At 34.1% G+C, this 20,828-nt stretch overlaps 7 protein-coding genes across 7 annotated transcripts; 5 read left to right on the top strand and 2 right to left on the bottom strand.

The window, feature by feature from the left end:
- Positions 1-1,469: 1,469 nt before the first annotated feature.
- LOC111472356 (bidirectional sugar transporter SWEET17-like) lies at positions 1,470-3,280 on the top strand. Its single transcript, XM_023118033.1, has 6 exons — positions 1,470-1,575; positions 1,650-1,686; positions 1,769-1,979; positions 2,133-2,294; positions 2,740-2,859; positions 2,935-3,280. Exons 1-6 carry the CDS (start codon positions 1,542-1,544, stop codon positions 3,094-3,096), a joined length of 726 nt encoding a protein of 241 aa, XP_022973801.1. The 5' UTR covers positions 1,470-1,541; the 3' UTR covers positions 3,097-3,280.
- A 629-nt stretch (positions 3,281-3,909) lies between these two features.
- On the bottom strand, positions 3,910-5,187 carry LOC111472349. The gene has a single exon (XM_023118024.1). The coding sequence runs from the start codon at positions 5,127-5,129 to the stop codon at positions 3,981-3,983; it is 1,149 nt and encodes a 382-aa protein (XP_022973792.1). The 5' UTR covers positions 5,130-5,187; the 3' UTR covers positions 3,910-3,980.
- Positions 4,363-10,507, top strand: LOC111472350 (phylloplanin-like). The gene is made up of 4 exons (XM_023118025.1): positions 4,363-4,367; positions 9,401-9,403; positions 9,721-9,916; positions 10,003-10,507. Exons 3-4 carry the CDS (start codon positions 9,730-9,732, stop codon positions 10,287-10,289), a joined length of 474 nt encoding a protein of 157 aa, XP_022973793.1. The 5' UTR covers positions 4,363-4,367; positions 9,401-9,403; positions 9,721-9,729; the 3' UTR covers positions 10,290-10,507.
- A 760-nt stretch (positions 10,508-11,267) lies between these two features.
- LOC111472296 lies at positions 11,268-11,890 on the top strand. Its single transcript, XM_023117951.1, has one exon. The coding sequence runs from the start codon at positions 11,339-11,341 to the stop codon at positions 11,693-11,695; it is 357 nt and encodes a 118-aa protein (XP_022973719.1). The 5' UTR covers positions 11,268-11,338; the 3' UTR covers positions 11,696-11,890.
- A 2,112-nt stretch (positions 11,891-14,002) lies between these two features.
- LOC111472294 lies at positions 14,003-14,625 on the top strand. The gene has a single exon (XM_023117949.1). It carries the CDS (start codon positions 14,074-14,076, stop codon positions 14,428-14,430), a length of 357 nt encoding a protein of 118 aa, XP_022973717.1. The 5' UTR covers positions 14,003-14,073; the 3' UTR covers positions 14,431-14,625.
- Positions 14,626-15,739: 1,114 nt separating this feature from the next.
- On the top strand, positions 15,740-17,789 carry LOC111472310 (translationally-controlled tumor protein homolog). The gene is made up of 5 exons (XM_023117964.1): positions 15,740-15,889; positions 16,440-16,513; positions 16,672-16,800; positions 16,933-17,090; positions 17,413-17,789. The coding sequence occupies exons 1-5, from the start codon at positions 15,862-15,864 to the stop codon at positions 17,528-17,530; spliced, it is 507 nt and encodes a 168-aa protein (XP_022973732.1). The 5' UTR covers positions 15,740-15,861; the 3' UTR covers positions 17,531-17,789.
- Positions 17,790-18,070: 281 nt separating this feature from the next.
- Positions 18,071-20,583, bottom strand: LOC111472250 (universal stress protein PHOS34-like). Its single transcript, XM_023117897.1, has 4 exons — positions 20,204-20,583; positions 19,377-19,471; positions 18,449-18,570; positions 18,071-18,361 (listed from the first exon to the last, which is right to left on the bottom strand). The coding sequence occupies exons 1-4, from the start codon at positions 20,367-20,369 to the stop codon at positions 18,271-18,273; spliced, it is 474 nt and encodes a 157-aa protein (XP_022973665.1). The 5' UTR covers positions 20,370-20,583; the 3' UTR covers positions 18,071-18,270.
- Positions 20,584-20,828: the final 245 nt, after the last annotated feature.

Below are 20,828 nucleotides of genomic sequence, written 5' to 3' on the forward strand. Positions count from 1 at the left end.
ATATATATATATATATATATATATTATTTATTTATTTATTTTGTTAAATATTTTAAAGGTGGAAGGTGCGAAGAGAGACCATTATACTTGCTAAATTTTATTATTGTTACTTTTTCCATCTATTTATTTATTATCATAATTCTTGTTTCTCCATTTAAAAAAGAATATAAATAATATTTCTATACGGAAATAGTGACGTTGGCTTGCTGTCCAACGTGTCGTATTTGGACTCCACTATTTCTTGTGGTTCAATTATCATCTCACAATTTTAAAAATATCCAAAATTCCAATTAAATAAAAATATTATACATCCCTCTCAATATTATGTCATAAAAAAATAGATAAAATTTAAATAATGTAAATATATTATTAATAATAAGTATTTTAATTATTTATAAAATATTATTTTAAATAATTTGAAACATGTCCATCATAAAAAATACTCAATAAGCATATTTATCTAAATAATTGATTAATTTATTCAATAATGTAGAAAAATATATATATAATTGGTCATAAATCCTAAATGACAATGAAACAAATTATTATAAATAGTTAATTGGCAGTGGATTGAATTGTGTACAGATCGATACCATCCCTCGAAGATTTTTATATATAAATATACAGATCGACACGATCCTTCAAATTGTATATAAATATGTATTATAATAAGTGGCTTGGAAGTTCATTTTATGATTTTCTTTTTATTTTTTAAATAAAAATATATAAAATAGACTATTTAAATAATTTGAAAATCATATTAATTTTGAATAGTCTAAGTCACCATTTATCTTAAATTATGTATTCTTTTTTTAATTTAAAAAGAATTATTTAAATTATCGTAATAATTAACGAATGTGAAACTTACTTTCAATAATCTTTAATAAAAAGTTACTATTAGACAAACATAAAGTCGTGGGGACCTTTTTTGTCCTTTTCAAAAATTTGTGGGACCTACATCTTATATATATATTTCTAAGTAAATTTATTTTTATAAAATTAAAATTAATATCTTTACTCACCAAATCCCACCAATTATTTATTATTTTGTTTTTTTTAATAAATTCAATGTCCCTACATAAATCATTATTTTCTAAGCACGCTTTAATTTCTTTTAATAAATCTAAATATTGGTTTTTAAAGTCATAATATAAAATGATAAATAATTAAATTTTTTTATTCTATTTGTATTATTTTTTTTAATTATCATATTTTTAAGATCCTTCGGATAATATTTCAATTTATTTATTTCTTATTTACTTTCAAAATATATGACAACGTTAGAAAAAAAAAATCTCCGCAATAATATGGCTGAAATTTTCTGCGGCCTATATATATTTATATATATATTTTAATAAAATAAACAATAATTATAATGAATGTATATGTCACATGTTTGAAAACGATTTTCGATTTTTTTTTTTTACAGATAAAAAAAAAAAAAAAAAAGCCATGAGAACCACAAGCACACAGCTTGTTATTAAAGGTACCTCATCGTTCTCAACTGTAAACCACATCATTTCTTCTCTCAACAAGCAACCATGGCGGAACTCAGCTTCTTCGTCGGCGTAATAGGTTAGCCTTCTCTTCCACTTTTTCGATTTTTATTCGCCATTGATGATGATTCTGATGGAGGTTTTTGTATACAGGCAACGTCATCTCCGTTCTTATGTTCCTTTCTCCGGTGTAAGATCCTTGACTTTGATCTTATCTGGATTTTAATTTTTCGATCTTGAATATTTTATGGATGGATTGTGAAATGTTGCAGCGGAACATTCTGGCGGATTATAAAGAAGAAATCGACGGAGGAGTTCGAGAGCTTTCCGTACGTCTGCACTTGGCTGAACTCTTCTCTCTGGACTTACTATGGTGTTATCAAGCCTGGCGCCTACCTAGTCGCCACCGTAAATTCCTTTGGCGTCGTTGTACAGTCTTTCTTCCTCGGCGTTTTCCTCATCTACGCACCGTCGGCAATGAAGGTCAGTTGTTGAACTTCAAGATATTTAGTCAATATTTATGCGATTACTCTGAGAAACTGAGATCGATCCATGGATTGATGGATTGACTAACTGACTGACTAATCGAGATTGATGGATTTTGTGTGTATGTGTGTGTCGGTTGTGAATTTTCAGACGAAGACTGGAATTATGGTAGGGATTCTGGATATCGGCTTCTTTGCGACTGCGATTGTGGTGAGTCAATTACTGTTACACGGTGAAACGCGTATTGGAGCCCTTGGGTTAGTTTGTGCAGGCCTTAATATCATTATGTACGGCTCGCCGCTCTCTGTCATGGTAAGGTCGTGCTGCAACTTTAAGCTTTCTGTCTGTCCTTTTACGGAACGGTCCAATAAGCTTCAACTTTCTTGGCTCTGTTATTGCTTTGAATTTTGATCTTTATATTTCTTGCCTTACTTAAAAAATAGAATAATTAGAAATTTACGTACGAAATTCCACCCTTCACCAAGAAAAACTATCCAAAAAACTAATTTAAGGACGAAAATAGAGTCACGTGTAAGAGGGAGGAAAATCAAGTAATGATTGATAAACACTGTTATTGATATGTCTAATTAATTTCATCCATCCGTTCCCAATTCTGCAGCTATGAAATCATTATTGTGTAGGACCCAACCTTGTGTTTTCTTTCCCATAAATATGAACTTTTCTCTATTTTTTTTCCAACTATTTCTTTTCCTTTTTAATTCTTAGTTTCTAGAAATTGAATCTTTGTTGATTGCAGAAAACGGTGATAAAAAATAGAAGCGTGGAGTATATGCCTTTCATGCTATCGTTCTTCTTTTTCTTGAATGGAGGAATCTGGACTTTCTATGCTTTTCTCTTGAGCGATTGGTTTCTTGCAGTAAGTGTTCTTCATATAATCTTCACTAGATTAAAAATCTGAAAATTAAAACGAGTGATTTGAAAACTGGTGCAGGTTCCAAATGGGATAGGATTAGGGTTGGGATTAGCACAGATTGCTATCTATGGAGTTTACAGAAATGCCAAGCCACTGCCATTGAAGACCTCAATCCCAACTCAACAAGAACAAGACTCGCAAACCCAACCCCTCATTTCTTCTCCAAATCCTGAACCCTAATTTCGGGTCATCTCTTCTTTCATCGATATAATTCTTTTTTGTTGAAGAATTTGAGTTTGTTTTATGTATATTTTGATTGTTTTTGAAGGCTGTAAGTCATCATGAAACATTAGGTGTCCATACATGTATGCGTTATATACCTCACATGGTTAAATCCTTTTCGAATTTGATGATAATACTAGTATCAATCACTTGTCTACTATCTAAGTTCATCAACGAGTAAGTTACCAAATTTAGACAAGTTTGTAATGGCTTTAAACTCCAATGCCGTAGAAGGCCGAAAGATCTGAGCCCATAGTTGAGCCCAGCCCAGCACGTCCTCCAAATCTGTTCAGTATACGCAGCATGTGGCCCACGTGAGCATTGGAATCTTGCTATTACAAGAATAAATTAACTAATTCTAGCATATTATAATTTTTATATTACTTATAACCCTTAGTTCGTACCAGGTGTGACATTATATTTGAAAGAAATTATGAAAAGCTGAAAATTTTATCTAAACATCAGACTTTTATGAATCCTTGAATGATTGTTTCGAGATCTCGAGTATTTAATAAGAGATACATATTACTATCAAATATATATATATATATAAAAAAAAAAAAGACTACTAGACATCGATCTCATCTAATTAATCTATATGTCAATGTCGATATCTTGATCTCATAATGAAAGTTAATAATGATAAAAGATCACTAAAATAATCATATTTTCGATTGGAAAGTCTATTAATTAAGCATTTCGAATAACTAAAATAGTAATTCGAAAATAAATCTATTTATTTTTGAGACCCAAAAAAAATTATTTTGATATTTAGTACATGAAGTAAAAAAAAAAAAAAAAAATACAGAAACTAAGCAGAGAAAAGTTAAGATATTTTGAGTTCAGATTCTTAGAGGGAGAAATGAAGGAATGACGTCCAAATTTGGAGTGGATGAATTTTTCTCTGACGATTCTCTTTTTCCTTCAGAGGAAGAAGACGACGCCTTCGCCATGGCTCTCCTCGGGCTACCAAATGCCCACCCTCTGTTCTTGCTCCGCCGCTGTCCGTACGCCGAGAACCTCCCCTCTTCGACGGAGGACGATGATACCCGGTACGATGATGAAGCGGAAGACAAAGACGACGATGACTGAATCATGAACCCCCCGAATAAACCGCCGCATTTCACTCGATCCTTGAGGTATTCGCTGCCGTCCTGCACGGGGGTTGTTGCGGTGGAGGTTGTTTTGGGTTTTCCCTCTCTGTGAGACTCCACTCTCCGCAGCGTACAGTCGCCGAAGCCGGCGATTCTTTCTAAAAAGTCGCCGGAGAAACGCCGACTTCCGCAACCGACGGATCTGGATCTTGACACCTTTTGTTCAAACGACGAGACCGACGCGGTGGCTTGACTGCGATTCGGACTGTCGTCACCACCGCCATCTTCCTCCACTATGCTGGAGAAATCCTTAAACGTTTCCGTACATTTTTCCTTCTGCTTCACCGATGTCGCGGCGGCGATCGTGGTGGTCGGAAGCGACGCGATCTTCGAACTATGATCGATTTTTCTCGAAGAATGGGATTTGGTAGAGAGATCAAACAGAGACCAAATCCATCCTCTGTTTTTATGGCTATAAACTTCGCCGTCATCCTGCTCCATTAATTTCCATCTCGCAGGAGCCGTCGTCGATTTACTCCGGCGAAAACCCACCTCCACCTTCTGCTGCTGCATCTTCTTCTTCTTCGTCAGAAAAGGGATTCGAGTCCTTGCCGCGTGATGATCATTGTCGGGCTGAAATTTAAGCGACGAAGCAGCAGAAAAACCCCCGCCGGCGGCAGCGGTGGCGAAATCAGATCTGAAGGAAGAGGAGGAAGAAGAGGAAGAGGAAGGTCGGAGTGGAAGAGCTGAAGAGGAAGAGACTAATTTTCCGAGCTTGTCTTGGAGACATAAAGCGCAAATCCCTCCTTGATTGCTCCGATAAGGATGGTAACTACACCTCATACCGTCGTCCATATCGCCGTCATCCGCGGCGGCGGCGTTCGGAAATTCGACCATCGGCGGGAGTTGCAGATATTAGTGGTTGAAGAGAAAGAGGGAGAAAATGAAATGAAATTGTAGAGAGGAGACAGGAGAATAGATGGAGACAAGGTGTTTTTAATATATTTTTGGTATTTGCATGCCCTTTTCCCCCTTTTTCATTATTAAAATAAACCTTCACTACCACCCGACACTCGAGATCGAGTATAGCTATAGATGTCCATTTAATCTATTGAGATCATCTCCGACCTATTAAAAAATAAAAGAAAATTAGCTAAATGAGAAAAGTAAAATTTCCAAAACAACAATATCTACTAGATATTGTCTGCTTTGGCCCGTTACTTATCATTGTAGCCTCGCAATTTTAAAAGCATCCACTTCCACTAGGATGAGGTTTTGCTCCGTTCTGCTCTACAATCGAGGTGAGATCTCAAATATTGTCTACTTTGTCTCGTTACGTATTGTCATGCATTCACTAAAGAGAAGTTTCCATGTCCTTATTAGTAATATTTCATTATCTCTCCAACCGATGTGAGATCTCACAATCTACATCCCTTAGGAATCTAGTGTCCTCGTTGGCACACCGTCTGGTGTTTGACTCTAATATCATTTGTAACAACCTAAACCTTCATTTTTGCTCACGTACTGTCGTCAGCTTCACAATCTTAAAACATGTCCACTAGGAGGAGGTTTTCACACGCTTACAAGGAATACTCTGTTTCCATCTTCAACTAGTGTGAGGATCTCACAAGCAATTTTCAGGCTCACAACGTAAACATTGATAGTACAATTGAAACACGGTGGAGATTCAAACTTACAATATGTACTCATAGCTCATCCTGTCCAGGTACAGGACGTAAGTCGAGATAGAGATGATGAAAACAATGATGAATGGAAAAGGGTTGGTGGGGGGTTGAGATGTCAAAAGGGGGGAGAAGAGACGGGGCATAGAGGGGAGAGGGGAGTTTGGAGGGAGAAAAATGAACCGAATTTGGAGTTTATATGATCGAGTCGAGTCATGAATCATGAGTCATGGGTGAATGGGGAACATATACGGCCCAACCGTAGTGTCCAGTTTGGTCCACTCGCCTCGGGACCTAATTAATTAATTGTATTTTCCTCGGACCCACTTTTTCTTGTCTTTGGCTTTGTATTGTATTATATTCTTGTATTCTTCTATTCATCACCTCTAACATCCTTTCATAAATAATGCCACTATCTTCTCACGGTCCCATTTATTAAATCTTCGTCCACTGATCCAGGTTAGAAACGAGAAATACGATCATTGACTTCAGTCTCGTGAGAGAGATATGGTTTAGCTCCATGAGTTAAACATATATCTATAAATATAACTCAACTAGTTTAGATATATTTTCTCGACTAAGATGCTGGAGGTTTGATCCTCCATTTCTCAATACCGGTGAATTTTAAAAAAATATGAATAGAGTTTAACTTGTCAAGACATTGTTTCATTAACTAAAATATCTGTATCGATCGAGTAAGCTATCACACCATCATAGCGTGGCTAACAAAAAAAAATATAAGAATATTTTGGTTTTTTTATTTAATTTAAATAAAATAAATTTAAGAAACAATATAATTATATATACATATATGCATTATAATTTTATTTAATTCTATAAAAATCTAATATACTCTCAAATATTAGAAAATTAAAAAAATAAAATAAAATATGTTTGATTGTAGATCCATATGTGTTCCACATGTTACTTTCTTTGAGATTTAAGTTACTTCTCACTTTTTTTTTTTTTTTTTTTTTTTTTTTTTTTTTTTTTTACAAAAATATTAAACTNTAAATTTAGTTTATAAAATTTTGTTATGGGTTTAATAAATGTCTAATAAATCATAAATTTTTTAACCGAGATCTAATAAATCATTAATCATTGACCATGACACAATAAAAAAAAAATTTAGAGTCGGGTTTGTTTAATTTTTTAATTAGGGAAGAAAAAAAATTTGAAACTAATTTAGCGTTTTTTGTCTGATTTTTACTATATTTTTAAAAAATGCGAGCTAAATTCATATCGAGTTAATTTTTTTATTAAATTTAGTGGTAATGTTTATTTTTTATTTTAAAAAAGAATCTGAGATCCAGCTAAAAAAAAATGAAATAATTATTTTAAAAAAAAACATAAAAACATCACAAACCCAACTTATAAATGCTGTAAATGTAACGTTATAACAACTATTTGACTAGATTAATGAATTTAAGATAAAAAGTGTATTTTGATCAACCTGGACACGTGGGGTCATGTGATTGGTTTAGCGTCTATTTTAGAGTTTAGTAAACAATATGGTGGGCCAGGCTGAAACGACGTGGCACTGACAGAGGATCTTATCCGTGCATCTCTCGCCCCGTACTTGTCACATCAGCCGTTGGATCATTCAACCCCCGCACATGGGGATCTTCCTTTCTCTTGTCCCATCTTCCTTCTATGTCAACGATTTTTTTCCTCCTTTTTTTTTTTTAATTTCTTTTTAAATTTTTATAATTTTCTTCCACCATTTTTTTAAAATATTAACTTACATTTTCTTTTATGATTTTTAAATTTTTTTATTCAATTATTAAGTCGTTAGAAACTATTCATTTTATTACTTTTCCAAACTACAACTAAATTAAATTATAGAAAATAAATAAATATATATATATATATATATATATCTTTTGAATTAAATGTTCAAATTTATCCAACAACAATAATAATAATTATTATTAAATTATTGCTTTATTAGAGTAAGGTTGTTGGGCACTGTTGCTGACGTAATAAAATGGAAAAAACGTGAGGCTGTAATTGGGCCAAATCCAGAGACAGCAACGAGTACAGATGGGCCCATCGGCATTGAAAATTGGGCCAGGCCTGCTTTCTTGTCTTTTTGTTTCCTAATTTAGCCCATTGTACAACACATAATGCACCGTCATCCATATCCTTAACAATTTTCGTGTAATTTTGTTGTCATTTACTTTTTTTTTTTTTCCTTTTTAAAATATTATTAGTATTTGCTTTGGTCCATAAATATTAGGTTTAGTTGAGCGACTATTTAAAATTACGTCGTTTTGTTTTAATTTCTCAAATTTTTCGAGCTCAACAGTATTTTGAATTGAGGGGTTCGAATCTTTGATCAATTGGTATATAATACACGATAACGGCAATTACTGATGAGCTATGCTCACTTTAATTTAATAGTAGAATTAATCGTACTATGTTTGAAATCCAATAGATTTGTTTATATATTTAATCTTAAAACTTTAATATTTTTTTAAAAAAATATTAAATAATGGATGATAAATAAATTATATTTGAGCTGTAAATTGTATTGAAATATAAATAATTTTGACATTAGAATGATTTTTCGATAAAGATAGAGATGGGTATAATGATATAAATTTTATTATCATTTTTTGATTGGTATCGGACATGGAAATCTCTCCCTAACACAAGTATTTTAAATCATGAGATTGACGACGATACATAACGAGCTAAAGTAGACAGCATTTGTTAGTAGTGGTCTTGAGCTGTTACAATTGGTATAAGAGTCCGATAGTGAGTGACGTGCTAATGAGGACGCTATAGTTAAATGGAGATGGATTGTGAGATCTCATCTCGGTTGGAAAGGGTAATAAAACATTCCTTATAAGGGAGTGGAATCCTCTCTCGCAAACTCGTTTGAAATCGTGAAATTGATGACGATACGTAACTGACCAAATCTAACAATATCTACTTGCGGTTGTCTTGGGCTGTTACAAATTATATTAGAGTTAGACACTAGACAGTGTGCTAGGAGGACGGAGGCCCTCAAGGGGATAAATTGTGAGATCCCACCTTGGTTGGAGAGAGGATAACGAAGCTTATAAGAGCGTGAAAATGTATATCTAACCGATACGTTTTAAAAATCGTGAGCTTGATGATGATACGTAACGGGTTAAAATAGACAATATATATTAGCGATTGTCTCGAACTGTTACATCTATTGTACGCATCTCGTTGAATAATTTCACAAGACGAATCTCGTGAATCGAAATGAGAGTGGAAAAATGATAACAGGTGGGCAATTTGATGATTAGGCAATGGACCCTTTAGGTAAATAGGCTTTTCAGAACCAAAAGGAACAAAATCAGCGTCTTGGGGCCAAATTTCTACCTCCTTATAGAGCGTGGGACACTCAGCTGCATGCGCAATCCCTCATTTTCATGGCGCTAAAGGTCAGAAAAACCTGCCGCAACTTGCCTCGGCTGGTTTGAGTTGGGTTGGTTAAAGATTAAATTCGAGTGGGTTGGATGGATAATCTAACCCAGCTCGAAAATTTTCACAACTCAATCGAGCCCAATCAATTGTCAATTTTTTTTAAAAAAAATTAAAATTTTATTTATCAACCATTAATTATATTTAAAAGATATTAAAAATTCACAAACAAAACGAAGTTGTATAATCATTAAAAAAACATCTACAAAATTGTAACATTTTAACGTACTTCAAACATCATATACGACGTGAAAAATTAATTATTTAAAAACTAAAATATAAGACCGATTATTTTAAATGGGTTACTCTGCCTATTTAATGGCAGCGAAGGAGTGAAAATTTTGAAGCACAGAAAAATGGGTTTGAAATCAGTATTGTTTGTCTTGGTGATGGCTGCTGCCATGGGAGCTCCATTAATGGTGGCGGAAGCTCAGCTTGGGTCCATTGGCAGTCTTCTTAGCCTTACCAGAATCCAAGGAACTGTCTTTTGCACTGCCGATGGCAACATCGGCGCCAATGGCACCGCCACTCCTATCTTTCCGAGTAAGTTATTTTCAAACTAATTAAGCTATGTTCAAATTGGTAAACTATTTATAAACACCATCGTATCGTAAACGTTTTCTATGCAGACGCAGCCGTGCAACTGCAATGCGGAAACGGAAACGTCGTGTCGACTGCAACAACGAACAGCGCGGGAATGTTTTTGATTCTGTTAAATCCTTTACAGTTCCTTCTCTCTTCACTCACGTCCAACTGTAGCGTCCTAGTGAACACGCCACTGTCGAGCTGCAACGCGACATTACCCTCTGTCGGGAATTTGGTTTCGGGGTTGAATTTCGCCGGAACGATATTGCAGGGACTCCTCAGTATAACCAACATCATACCCAGGGGATTCACATTCCAGCCATCTACATAAAACTGCATATAACTTGTGTTTGTTGTGTTTGCTGCTGTCAAAAATAAACGTTGTCTGTGTCTGTGTTTGTGTCTGTGTTCGTGTTCGTGTTCGTGTAGCTGTTTCAAAGTGGGATTATTTGAGGATTTTAAGTAATTATATTTACTAATCCTTAAGCCCACATTTATGTGCTCTGATATAATATAAAGTTTGGTGTGATATTATGTGATCCTAAACTATATAAATACTTTCGTATATAATAATTTAGTTCTTATATTAAGATTAAAATTATTATAAACTAAAGTTTTAAGGCTTAAATAATTATAAGTTATCTACTTAAAGAGCAGGATTGTGGGTCAGGTGTGGGTCTGTTGTCTCTCTCATAAAGACAATTCTTATAAGGGTGTGGAAACTTCTCTCTAACAGACATGTTTTAACAAATCAAAATAAACAATATCGGTGGGCTTGAGTAGTTACAAACGGTACCAAAATCACATACCAATTGGTGTGTGTAGTACGCTGAATCTCTAAGTAGGTAGATTGTGAAATCTCACATCGGTTGGAGTGGAGATGAGAACGAAACATTCAAAGAGTAAAATTAAAAAATTTAATTTCGTATCTCGAATATACTTTATTCCTTTATTGTTATTATAAAAAATCATTTATTCTTTTTAGAAAACTTCTTTTAAAATAAGTTTTAAATATTAGTTCATAAACTTTATTTTTTTAATTATTTTAAAAAAAAGGTTGTTTTTAATTAAAAATTCAACTCAATTAAATTAAAAAAAAAAACTTACAAATTATATGAATACAATAAAAAAAAAACATGAAAAATTCAAATTTAAATAATTATGAAAATTTGGACAACATATAATATTTAAACATTTGAAAAGGAATGGTGTTGACCACACCGGATAAAAACCCTTTTTATTTTTTTTATTTTTTTATTTTTTATCTGTCCAGGTCAGTAATGGTATTAAAGCAAAATTAAACTCATACGCTTCAAATTCTCTCTGCTTTTCAATATTTCAAACAAAGAAAGAAAAAATCGGATTGAGAGTGAAACCAGAATGATTGAAGAACGGCAAGGCGGAGCTCCCCACGGTGTTTTACTGGCGGTGGTCGTCGCCATCGTCATCGTGGGCCCCTTCCTCCTCGGCGACGGGGAGGCTCTTACCGAAGCCATTTCCGACCTCCTCAGCCCCTTCGGCCTCCTCCTCCTCCCCATCCTCCTCCTTCTCGCCATCCAGTTCCTCTCCTCCGATCGCGGCTCCTTCGTCTCCGCCATCTTCTCCTCCGGCGAGCCGGACTCCATCCACCGAGTCACTGGTTCCCCCGTCGGCGTCGCTCTCTTCCTCGTCCTCATTCTCTTCCTCCTCTACAATCGGATTTCGATCTTCGGTGGCGATGATGATTCCAGCGATTGAACTCAGTACTTAGATCTGTATTTTCTAGGGTTTCATTATCATTTAAATTTCGTTTTGCCTGAGATGTTTCTGTGTACTGTGTAAAGTTTGATGAACACTATAATTTACATGAATGCCCCTGAGAGACAGGGCTCTGTGACTGGTGGGATGAAATATTGAAATTTCGAAATTGCCCTTCATGGCTTCTTGCTTTTATTGGTTCAGTGTCGTTGTCATTGAGGGCATTTTAGTCATTTTGTATCCCCCGAAAAAGTTGCTCCATCAATTTTTTTGTTGGACTGTGGTGGGTGGTAGGTAAGATAAGCCGCCGTCGGCAGCTGCGCTGTGGTGGCCTTAAATTCTTCGTTTATGAACATTTTCCTCCGTAGATTTCTCAATTTTTTAAAGAAAACAGATCGGAATCTTATATCAGCTTTGTAGAGTGAGATGAGATCTGGATGTTTCTTAAAAGCTTTGCTGTTAGCCGGCGGTGATGGCTGCCGACGTCTGTCAGAAAATCATGTGACAGCAGAATCTACATGCCACATCTGCTAATTTAGAGAATGATTATGTATTTACCCTCTCTTTATATGTTCATGTTCATATGAACCTGAGTGGTTTGCAGATGAGAATTTTGATCTCTACATAATTAATTAGTAATATATATATATATATATATATATATATATAAATAAAAGATCTAGATCTTCTTGACATTTATAAATAAAATTTAACAAAAAGTTTAATTAATATTTTAAAAATTAAAAAAATTTATTATCCTTATTATCATATTATAAAAGAAATAAAATAAAATAAATTTAAAAAATGTATCATTCAAATTAATTATAAACAAATTACGATTTTTAATTAGTTGTTAATTTTAAGAGTTAAATGGATATTTCATAAATTTGTAAACGAAATGATCATTTTTTAATTTTAATTGATATAATAATTAGTTTATGTTTTTTTTTNCCGAGTAAGTTATTTTCAAACTAATTAAGCTATGTTCAAATTGGTAAACTATTTATAAACACCATCGTATCGTAAACGTTTTCTATGCAGACGCAGCCGTGCAACTGCAATGCGGAAACGGAAACGTCGTGTCGACTGCAACAACGAACAGCGCGGGAATGTTTTTGATTCTGTTAAATCCTTTACAGTTCCTTCTCTCTTCACTCACGTCCAACTGTAGCGTCCTAGTGAACACGCCACTGTCGAGCTGCAACGCGACATTACCCTCTGTCGGGAATTTGGTTTCGGGGTTGAATTTCGCCGGAACGATATTGCAGGGACTCCTCAGTATAACCAACATCATACCCAGGGGATTCACATTCCAGCCATCTACATAAAACTGCATATAACTTGTGTTTGTTGTGTTTGCTGCTGTCAAAAATAAACGTTGTCTGTGTCTGTGTTTGTGTCTGTGTTCGTGTTCGTGTTCGTGTAGCTGTTTCAAAGTGGGATTATTTGAGGATTTTAAGTAATTATATTTACTAATCCTTAAGCCCACATTTATGTGCTCTGATATAATATAAAGTTTGGTGTGATATTATGTGATCCTAAACTATATAAATACTTTCGTATATAATAATTTAGTTCTTATATTAAGATTAAAATTATTATAAACTAAAGTTTTAAGGCTTAAATAATTATAAGTTATCTACTTAAAGAGCAGGATTGTGGGTCAGGTGTGGGTCTGTTGTCTCTCTCATAAAGACAATTCTTATAAGGGTGTGGAAACTTCTCTCTAACAGACATGTTTTAACAAATCAAAATAAACAATATCGGTGGGCTTGAGTAGTTACAAACGGTACCAAAATCACATACCAATTGGTGTGTGTAGTACGCTGAATCTCTAAGTAGGTAGATTGTGAAATCTCACATCGGTTGGAGTGGAGATGAGAACGAAACATTCAAAGAGTAAAATTAAAAAATTTAATTTCGTATCTCGAATATACTTTATTCCTTTATTGTTATTATAAAAAATCATTTATTCTTTTTAGAAAACTTCTTTTAAAATAAGTTTTAAATATTAGTTCATAAACTTTATTTTTTTAATTATTTTAAAAAAAAGGTTGTTTTTAATTAAAAATTCAACTCAATTAAATTAAAAAAAAAAACTTACAAATTATATGAATACAATAAAAAAAAAACATGAAAAATTCAAATTTAAATAATTATGAAAATTTGGACAACATATAATATTTAAACATTTGAAAAGGAATGGTGTTGACCACACCGGATAAAAACCCTTTTTATTATTTTTTATTTTTTTATTTTTTATCTGTCCAGGTCAGTAATGGTATTAAAGCAAAATTAAACTCATACGCTTCAAATTCTCTCTGCTTTTCAATATTTCAAACAAAGAAAGAAAAAATCGGATTGAGAGTGAAACCAGAATGATTGAAGAACGGCAAGGCGGAGCTCCCCACGGTGTTTTACTGGCGGTGGTCGTCGCCATCGTCATCGTGGGCCCCTTCCTCCTCGGCGACGGGGAGGCTCTTACCGAAGCCATTTCCGACCTCCTCAGCCCCTTCGGCCTCCTCCTCCTCCCCATCCTCCTCCTTCTCGCCATCCAGTTCCTCTCCTCCGATCGCGGCTCCTTCGTCTCCGCCATCTTCTCCTCCGGCGAGCCGGACTCCATCCACCGAGTCACTGGTTCCCCCGTCGGCGTCGCTCTCTTCCTCGTCCTCATTCTCTTCCTCCTCTACAATCGGATTTCGATCTTCGGTGGCGATGATGATTCCGGCGATTGAACTCAGTACTTAGATCTGTATTTTCTAGGGTTTCATTATCATTTAAATTTCGTTTTGCCTGAGATGTTTCTGTGTACTGTGTAAAGTTTGATGAACACTATAATTTACATGAATGCCCCTGAGAGACAGGGCTCTGTGACTGGTGGGATGAAATATTGAAATTTCGAAATTGCCCTTCATGGCTTCTTGCTTTTATTGGTTCAGTGTCGTTGTCATTGAGGGCATTTTAGTCATTTTGTATCCCCCGAAAAAGTTGCTCCATCAATTTTTTTGTTGGACTGTGGTGGGTGGTAGGTAAGATAAGCCGCCGTCGGCAGCTACGCTGTGGTGGCCTTAAATTCTTCGTTTATGAACATTTTCCTCCGTAGATTTCTCAATTTTTTAAAGAAAACAGATCGGAATCTTATATCAGCTTTGTAGAGTGAGATGAGATCTGGATGTTTCTTAAAAGCTTTGCTGTTAGCCGGCGGTGATGGCTGCCGACGTCGGTCAGAAAATCATGTGACTGCAGAATCTCACATGCCCACGTCTGCTAATTTAGAGAATGATTATGTATTTAACCCTCTATAAAAGGAGACATTTTTATATGTTCATGTTCATATGAACGTGGGTGGTTTGCAGATGAGAATTTTGATCTCTACATAATTAATTAGTAATATATATATATATATATATATATATATATATATATATAAATAAAAGATCTAGATCTTCTTGACATTTATAAATAAAATTTAACAAAAAGTTTAATTAATATTTTAAAAATTAAAAAAAAATTATTATCCTTATTATCATATTATAAAAGAAATAAAATAAAATAAATTTAAAAAATGTATCATTCAAATTAATTATAAACAAATTACGATTTTTAATTAGTTGTTAATTTTAAGAGTTAAATGGATATTTCAGAAATTTGTAAACGAAATGATCATTTTTTAATTTTAATTGATATAATAATTAGTTTATGTTTTTTTTTATTAATAAACTTAGAGGTATGATATAAAATGTATTTTTAAATAAATTAAAAAATATAAATATGATAAAATTCTTTTAGCTTGTTACGTTGTAAATAATTTTGTAGGAAAACTAAAAAAAATTAAATTTAAGTTTAAGAATTATCATATTATTTACAATTATGTTTTAAAATTTTAAAATTTATTATATTATTTTAAGATAAAAAACAAAATTATTTTATATTTTACATTTTTAGTTAAAATAAACCTAACAAATAATATTTTCTAAAAAAAATATTGAAGGGTAAAATAGGAATATGATAAACTTGAATTATACCTTTTCAAGAAAACCCTATTCTATAAATTCGTTACACTCTCCTGATTCTAATTCTCTTGCGCTCTTTGCCGTATTCTCTCGCCCCTCTCTCGCCCCAGAACAATTCTTTTTTCAGGAGCTCCGAGAGTAAATTGGGCAATCATGTTGGTTTATCAAGACCTTCTCACTGGTAAATTTCTTTGTTGTTTTTGATTTATGGAGGTTTGTTTTGGTTATATAATTATTTTTTATTCATGTCAGGGAGGTTTTCCATTTATGTTATGGTGGTTTGTTTAGGTCATAGGGCTTCGATTTTCCATTGTCGCAGCTTTTTATGTCTCTGATTTCTATGGATTCTTTGGTTAACTTTCAGATCTGGAACATATTTGTGATTTCTATCGATTTTGCTTTAGCTCGTAGTGATCTGATTTATGAGATAGGGTAACAAAATATGCGGTATCTTTTGGTTAGCTTTTGTGGGAGAGCGATTGTGGCTCTCTTGTATCAGCTTTCGAATTTGAATGAATATTTACAGTACTTTGAATCAGTATGTTATGATTTTGGTTTATTGTTGAAGAGTTTTGTTTTTGGGTCGTAGAATCTGAGATTAGAGTTGAGAGCTTCGGCTGTCTGCTTTAGATGATTTGATGCTATTGTTAGTAATATTTTTTCTAGTTTGGTGTACATGGATTCGTTCCCTTCATTGGTGACAAAGCAATTGTTTTTAATTTTGATTTCAGGTGACGAGCTTCTCTCGGATTCGTTCCCATACAAGGAACTCGAGAATGGAATGATCTGGGAAGTTGAGGGAAAGGTCAGTAGATTTTGTTTATTGTATGCTTTTTCACTTTTTCATGGAAAGAAAATGTCGTGTCTTAATGCTACCGAGTATATAATTACTGAAACTAAGTGTTAGCCAAATTGAATGAGTATTCAGCACAATACTTTAGTACTTGAATCATTATGCTGCAGTGGGTCGTTCAAGGAGCGGTCGATGTGGACATTGGTGCAAATCCTTCTGCTGAAGGTGATGGTGAGGATGAAGGGGTTGATGATCAAGCTGTGAAGGTGGTTGACATTGTCGACACCTTCAGGCTTCAGGTAGGCATACCTTCCGGTTAAGACATTCAAGGATTATTGCAAGTTTTTAATTTAAGGGCATACTTGGGAGTGATTTTAAATCTTTCCCAAACTTGACCTAAATCTATTTTTCTTTCCACTTTGGGATTCCAGGAGCAACCTACCATGGACAAGAAGCAATTCATTGCATATATTAAGAAGTTTATCAAATTGCTGACACCTAAGCTGGAAGGAGAGAAACAGGAGGCATTTAAGAAGAACATTGAAGGAGCAACTAAGTTTCTGCTTCCAAAGCTCAAGGACTTCCAGTTGTAAGTACTTCCCTTTGTTTAGGCTATCTTTTATTGGCATTACATCTTTAGAAATAGAAATATTTGAACTCACTCAACATAGCAAACCAAATCTTACAATTTGTGATCAGTTTGGTTCTTTGTATTTTAACATTGCTCTCGAACACCCTTTTTTGAATCGATATGTGATATGAAACTTGACTTTTGGTGTTCGAGCTTTTAGTGCTTCTCCTAAAAGCAGCACTTACAGAACCAAGTGTTTTTAGAATTTACAATGTTCTCAAAGTTTTAAGTTTTCTTATCATTAGAATGATTCCTAATTGTATTATATGTTCTTTTGCAGCTTCGTGGGAGAGAGCATGCATGACGATTCCTGTATCGTGTTTGCATACTACAGGGAAGGAGCCACTGACCCAACATTTTTATACCTTGCGCCAGCTTTGAAGGAAGTCAAGTGCTGAGAGAACAGAACAAAAGATTTAAGCAGAATGATTCATGTTGCACTCTTTGTTTCAACTATATTTGCCTTTTTCTCTTGACGTTTGAATTTGGATAATTTGGAAGATTTGGGCTGTTTTTGTTTTAGTTTGTTCTCTGGGGTTTCCTTGTTTTGACCTAATTTACTGGGAGTGTATGTTCTGGTGAGTGCAAACGTTAGACTCTATTTATAAACCTTAGTCAATCTCTAGTTTTATAATATTCTGCTTTAGTTATCTTCAAGTAAGCCTCTTTTATTGTGAGATTATTTTGGGGTTGTGATGTTTTAGTTAATATGATGTTTTAGTTAATATTTGTTCTAATCAGATCTTAATTCGCAAGTTTCAAATGTAAAAAGTGATTGGGGCCATAATAATTGATAGATACTTTTTGTCACCTATATCAGTACTTTTAGGTACCTTTACTTGGTGTATCATTAACAACATTATTGAATGTCTGATGAACGCAAATATGTTAGTCTCCTCCATGAAATTATTATATTAATCCACTCGAACTAAGATAAAACTTTAGCTTGTTATTCAAGATAAATTATTCCATGATACTTGATAAAAATAAAAATTGTCAATCAAGACAAATACAATTTTCACCAAAAAAAAGAAACCTAATTTTTAAAGACAGGAACAAGATGGAATCAACGGAGCCTAAGACAAGAAATCCTGACCCGTTCAGTGACCTTTTTATTCTCTACAAAAATAGATTTGGTTCACTCCATGGGTTTGGGTGGCCTCTTCACAATCATAACAGAGCAATGGGCATGGTGAGCACAGTAGGCACTTACACTGCCCAGGTTCATCCTGTTCAAGAAAAACAATTTGAATCGATCACTTGGTTCTTTCTTACTAGGATGGATATTTCAATTCTTATAGTAAGGGGAGTCTTACCCTTTCACTACTCCATAGTTATGACTTCCAACAACCAAAAGGGACGCATGGTGCTTTTCTACTGCATCACACATTACATTCCTGGCATCACCCTCCACAACTTCAGTCGTCACGTTTTGGACCTACAAAGGCAGAATATTATCTCCATGAACATGCTAAATGGGTATGCTACAGATTTTGCACAATAGATGGTGCTCCTATTTCAACTTCATATAAGAGTAATTAAACAAAGTTCAAACACCTAACTTATTATAATTTAATCTAAAAGTAATTGAAGAACATAGGGGAAGATCTAAAAGTCTTACCACTTGATCCACCAATCAAAATATATGTTTAATTCAAAAATGGAACCTATAATTTAATCTAAAAGTAATTGAAGAAGGTAGGGTGAAAGTCTTGCCACTTGATCCATCAATCAAAATGCATGTTTAGTTCAAAGACCGAACTTATAATTTAATCTAAAAGTAATTGAAGAATGTAGGGTGAAGATTCAGTCTTACCACTTGATCCACCGATCAAATTATATGTTTAGTTCAAAGACCAAACTTAAAGTTTAATCTAAAAGTAATTGAAAAATGTAGGGTGAAGATTCAAGTCTTACCACTTGATCCATCAATCAAAATATATGTTTAGTTCAAAGACCAAACTTAAAGTTTAATCTAAAAGTAATTGAAGAATGTAGGGTGAAGATTCAAGTCTTATCATCGATCCATCCATCAAAATATATGTTTTAATCAATGGAGAATGAAGTTTTTAATCAATGGGGAATGAAGTTTTGTAAACAAGTAATTCAATCATCAATCAGAAGAGAAGATTAAGAGCAATGCAATTCAGGTCCCTATTTGGGGAACGGCTTTTTAGGTAGCCAATTCTAGCTGGAGATTAATGTGGTGTAATCATAAATTTTTTCAATGAAATTGGAAGTTACCTTGTGTTCAATGCATATTTCCTTGGCTCTTTGGACAGTCCTGTTACCAATTTTCTTCAAATCTTCATCTAGCAAGGGCAAAACATTCTCGGCGCCTGTATTTCAACATTTTGTTACAAACACGATAACCGTTCTGGGAAAACGTTATAAATCATTTACAGAACAACACAACAAGGTAGAATAAGATTTCTGTTCAATACCATCCCCAAATGGATCATTTCCATTCAATACAGAACTCTCGATTCGCTTCAACTGTACACAGCAAAACCCAAAATAATTTCATTCTCTCGTCACATCTCGATACTCAAACTCAAGAACATCAATGAGTTCAGTTTTGACTGTGTTTGATACCATCGTTCATGAATCACATCAATTCTCACTTATTCTTCAAGTTCATTGCATCGGAGCCAAATGGAACAACAAGAAGATCAATAAACTCAAAATAATTTCATTCTCTCGTCACGTTTCGGTACTCAGAAACAAGAAGATCAATAAATTCAGTTTTCACTGTGTTTGATACCATCGTTCATGAATCAACATCAATTCTAACTTATTCTTCAATTTCATTTCATCGGAGCCAAATGGAACAACAAGAAGATCAATAAATTTCATTCTCTCGTCACAGCAAAACTCGAAATAATTTCATTATCTCATCACATCTCGATACTCAAAATCAAGATCAATAAATTCAGTTTTCACTGTGTTTGATACCATCGTTCATGAATCAACATCATTTCTAACTTATTCTTCAAGTTCTCATTTCATCGGAGCCAAAAGGAACAACAGACTCTTTAAAACCAAAATAGAGATCAGGAGAATCGGTATACCTGGACCGGAAATTGCAAGAACGCTAGAAGGAGGTGGTTTAGCGTGGACAATAACAAGATTGTGAGGAATATCGTTAGGGCCAAAGAAATGTTGGAGCATCCACCTCAAGGCGTAGAAGCTGTGCTCAGTCTCATCGACGCCAATCACCAGCACCTTATCAGCCATTGTCGAACAAGTTGAGAAATCTCCACACCGTGAGAAAACTGATCGATCGAAACTTACAGAAACGTTCTCTTGATCTATAGAAAACTGTCTTACAAATTATGAAGGCCACATGAGATTGAGAATGAAATTGCATTCCAAGAATAGTGAATCATTCGTGGAGAAATCAGTTGAGATTCTGAAGGATGGCCACATCATTCGCCACACCTGGACGGATCCGATTATTAAAATCATTTATTAAAATATTTAGTGAATGTTTATATTTTTATTGAATTTATTTGATATTTTATTTTCAATTAATTTTTAACACTTCAGAAAAAAAAAATATTATATTAACTAAAAACTTTGCAGTTTTGTTGATCATTCCTGTTGCCAAAGTTTTTCTCATTCTCAAACTTTGGATAAGTTTGAGCTTCCGACGCCTTTTTTTTCTTGAGACTTTTCGAGTGACCTTAGCCTAAA

This window comes from Cucurbita maxima, unplaced genomic scaffold, assembly GCF_002738345.1.
Source record: "Cucurbita maxima cultivar Rimu unplaced genomic scaffold, Cmax_1.0 Cma_Scf00069, whole genome shotgun sequence".
In the NCBI taxonomy this organism is placed as follows: domain Eukaryota; kingdom Viridiplantae; phylum Streptophyta; class Magnoliopsida; order Cucurbitales; family Cucurbitaceae; genus Cucurbita; species Cucurbita maxima.

Bases quoted from the DNA above. Each gene is read 5' to 3' on its own strand.
- LOC111472356 (XM_023118033.1), top strand. From the start codon at position 1,542: ATGGCGGAACTCAGCTTCTTCGTCGGCGTAATAG. The intron at 1,576-1,649 runs GTTAGCCTTCTC...TTTTGTATACAG, and splicing joins CTTCTTCGTCGGCGTAATAG to GCAACGTCATCTCCGTTCTT. The intron at 2,860-2,934 runs GTAAGTGTTCTT...AAACTGGTGCAG, and splicing joins TGAGCGATTGGTTTCTTGCA to GTTCCAAATGGGATAGGATT.
- LOC111472349 (XM_023118024.1), bottom strand. From the start codon at position 5,129: ATGGTCGAATTTCCGAACGCCGCCGCCGCGGATGACGGCGATATGGAC.
- LOC111472350 (XM_023118025.1), top strand. From the start codon at position 9,730: ATGGGTTTGAAATCAGTATTGTTTGTCTTGGTGATGGCTGCTGCCATG. The intron at 9,917-10,002 runs GTAAGTTATTTT...TTTTCTATGCAG, and splicing joins CGCCACTCCTATCTTTCCGA to ACGCAGCCGTGCAACTGCAA.
- LOC111472296 (XM_023117951.1), top strand. From the start codon at position 11,339: ATGATTGAAGAACGGCAAGGCGGAGCTCCCCACGGTGTTTTACTGGCG.
- LOC111472294 (XM_023117949.1), top strand. From the start codon at position 14,074: ATGATTGAAGAACGGCAAGGCGGAGCTCCCCACGGTGTTTTACTGGCG.
- LOC111472310 (XM_023117964.1), top strand. From the start codon at position 15,862: ATGTTGGTTTATCAAGACCTTCTCACTG. The intron at 16,801-16,932 runs GTAGGCATACCT...TTGGGATTCCAG, and splicing joins TCGACACCTTCAGGCTTCAG to GAGCAACCTACCATGGACAA. The intron at 17,091-17,412 runs GTAAGTACTTCC...GTTCTTTTGCAG, and splicing joins AAGCTCAAGGACTTCCAGTT to CTTCGTGGGAGAGAGCATGC.
- LOC111472250 (XM_023117897.1), bottom strand. From the start codon at position 20,369: ATGGCTGATAAGGTGCTGGTGATTGGCGTCGATGAGACTGAGCACAGC. The intron at 19,472-20,203 runs GTATACCGATTC...GTTGAAATACAG, and splicing joins TCTTGCAATTTCCGGTCCAG to GCGCCGAGAATGTTTTGCCC. The intron at 18,362-18,448 runs GTAAGACTCCCC...TTTCTTGAACAG, and splicing joins AACTATGGAGTAGTGAAAGG to GATGAACCTGGGCAGTGTAA.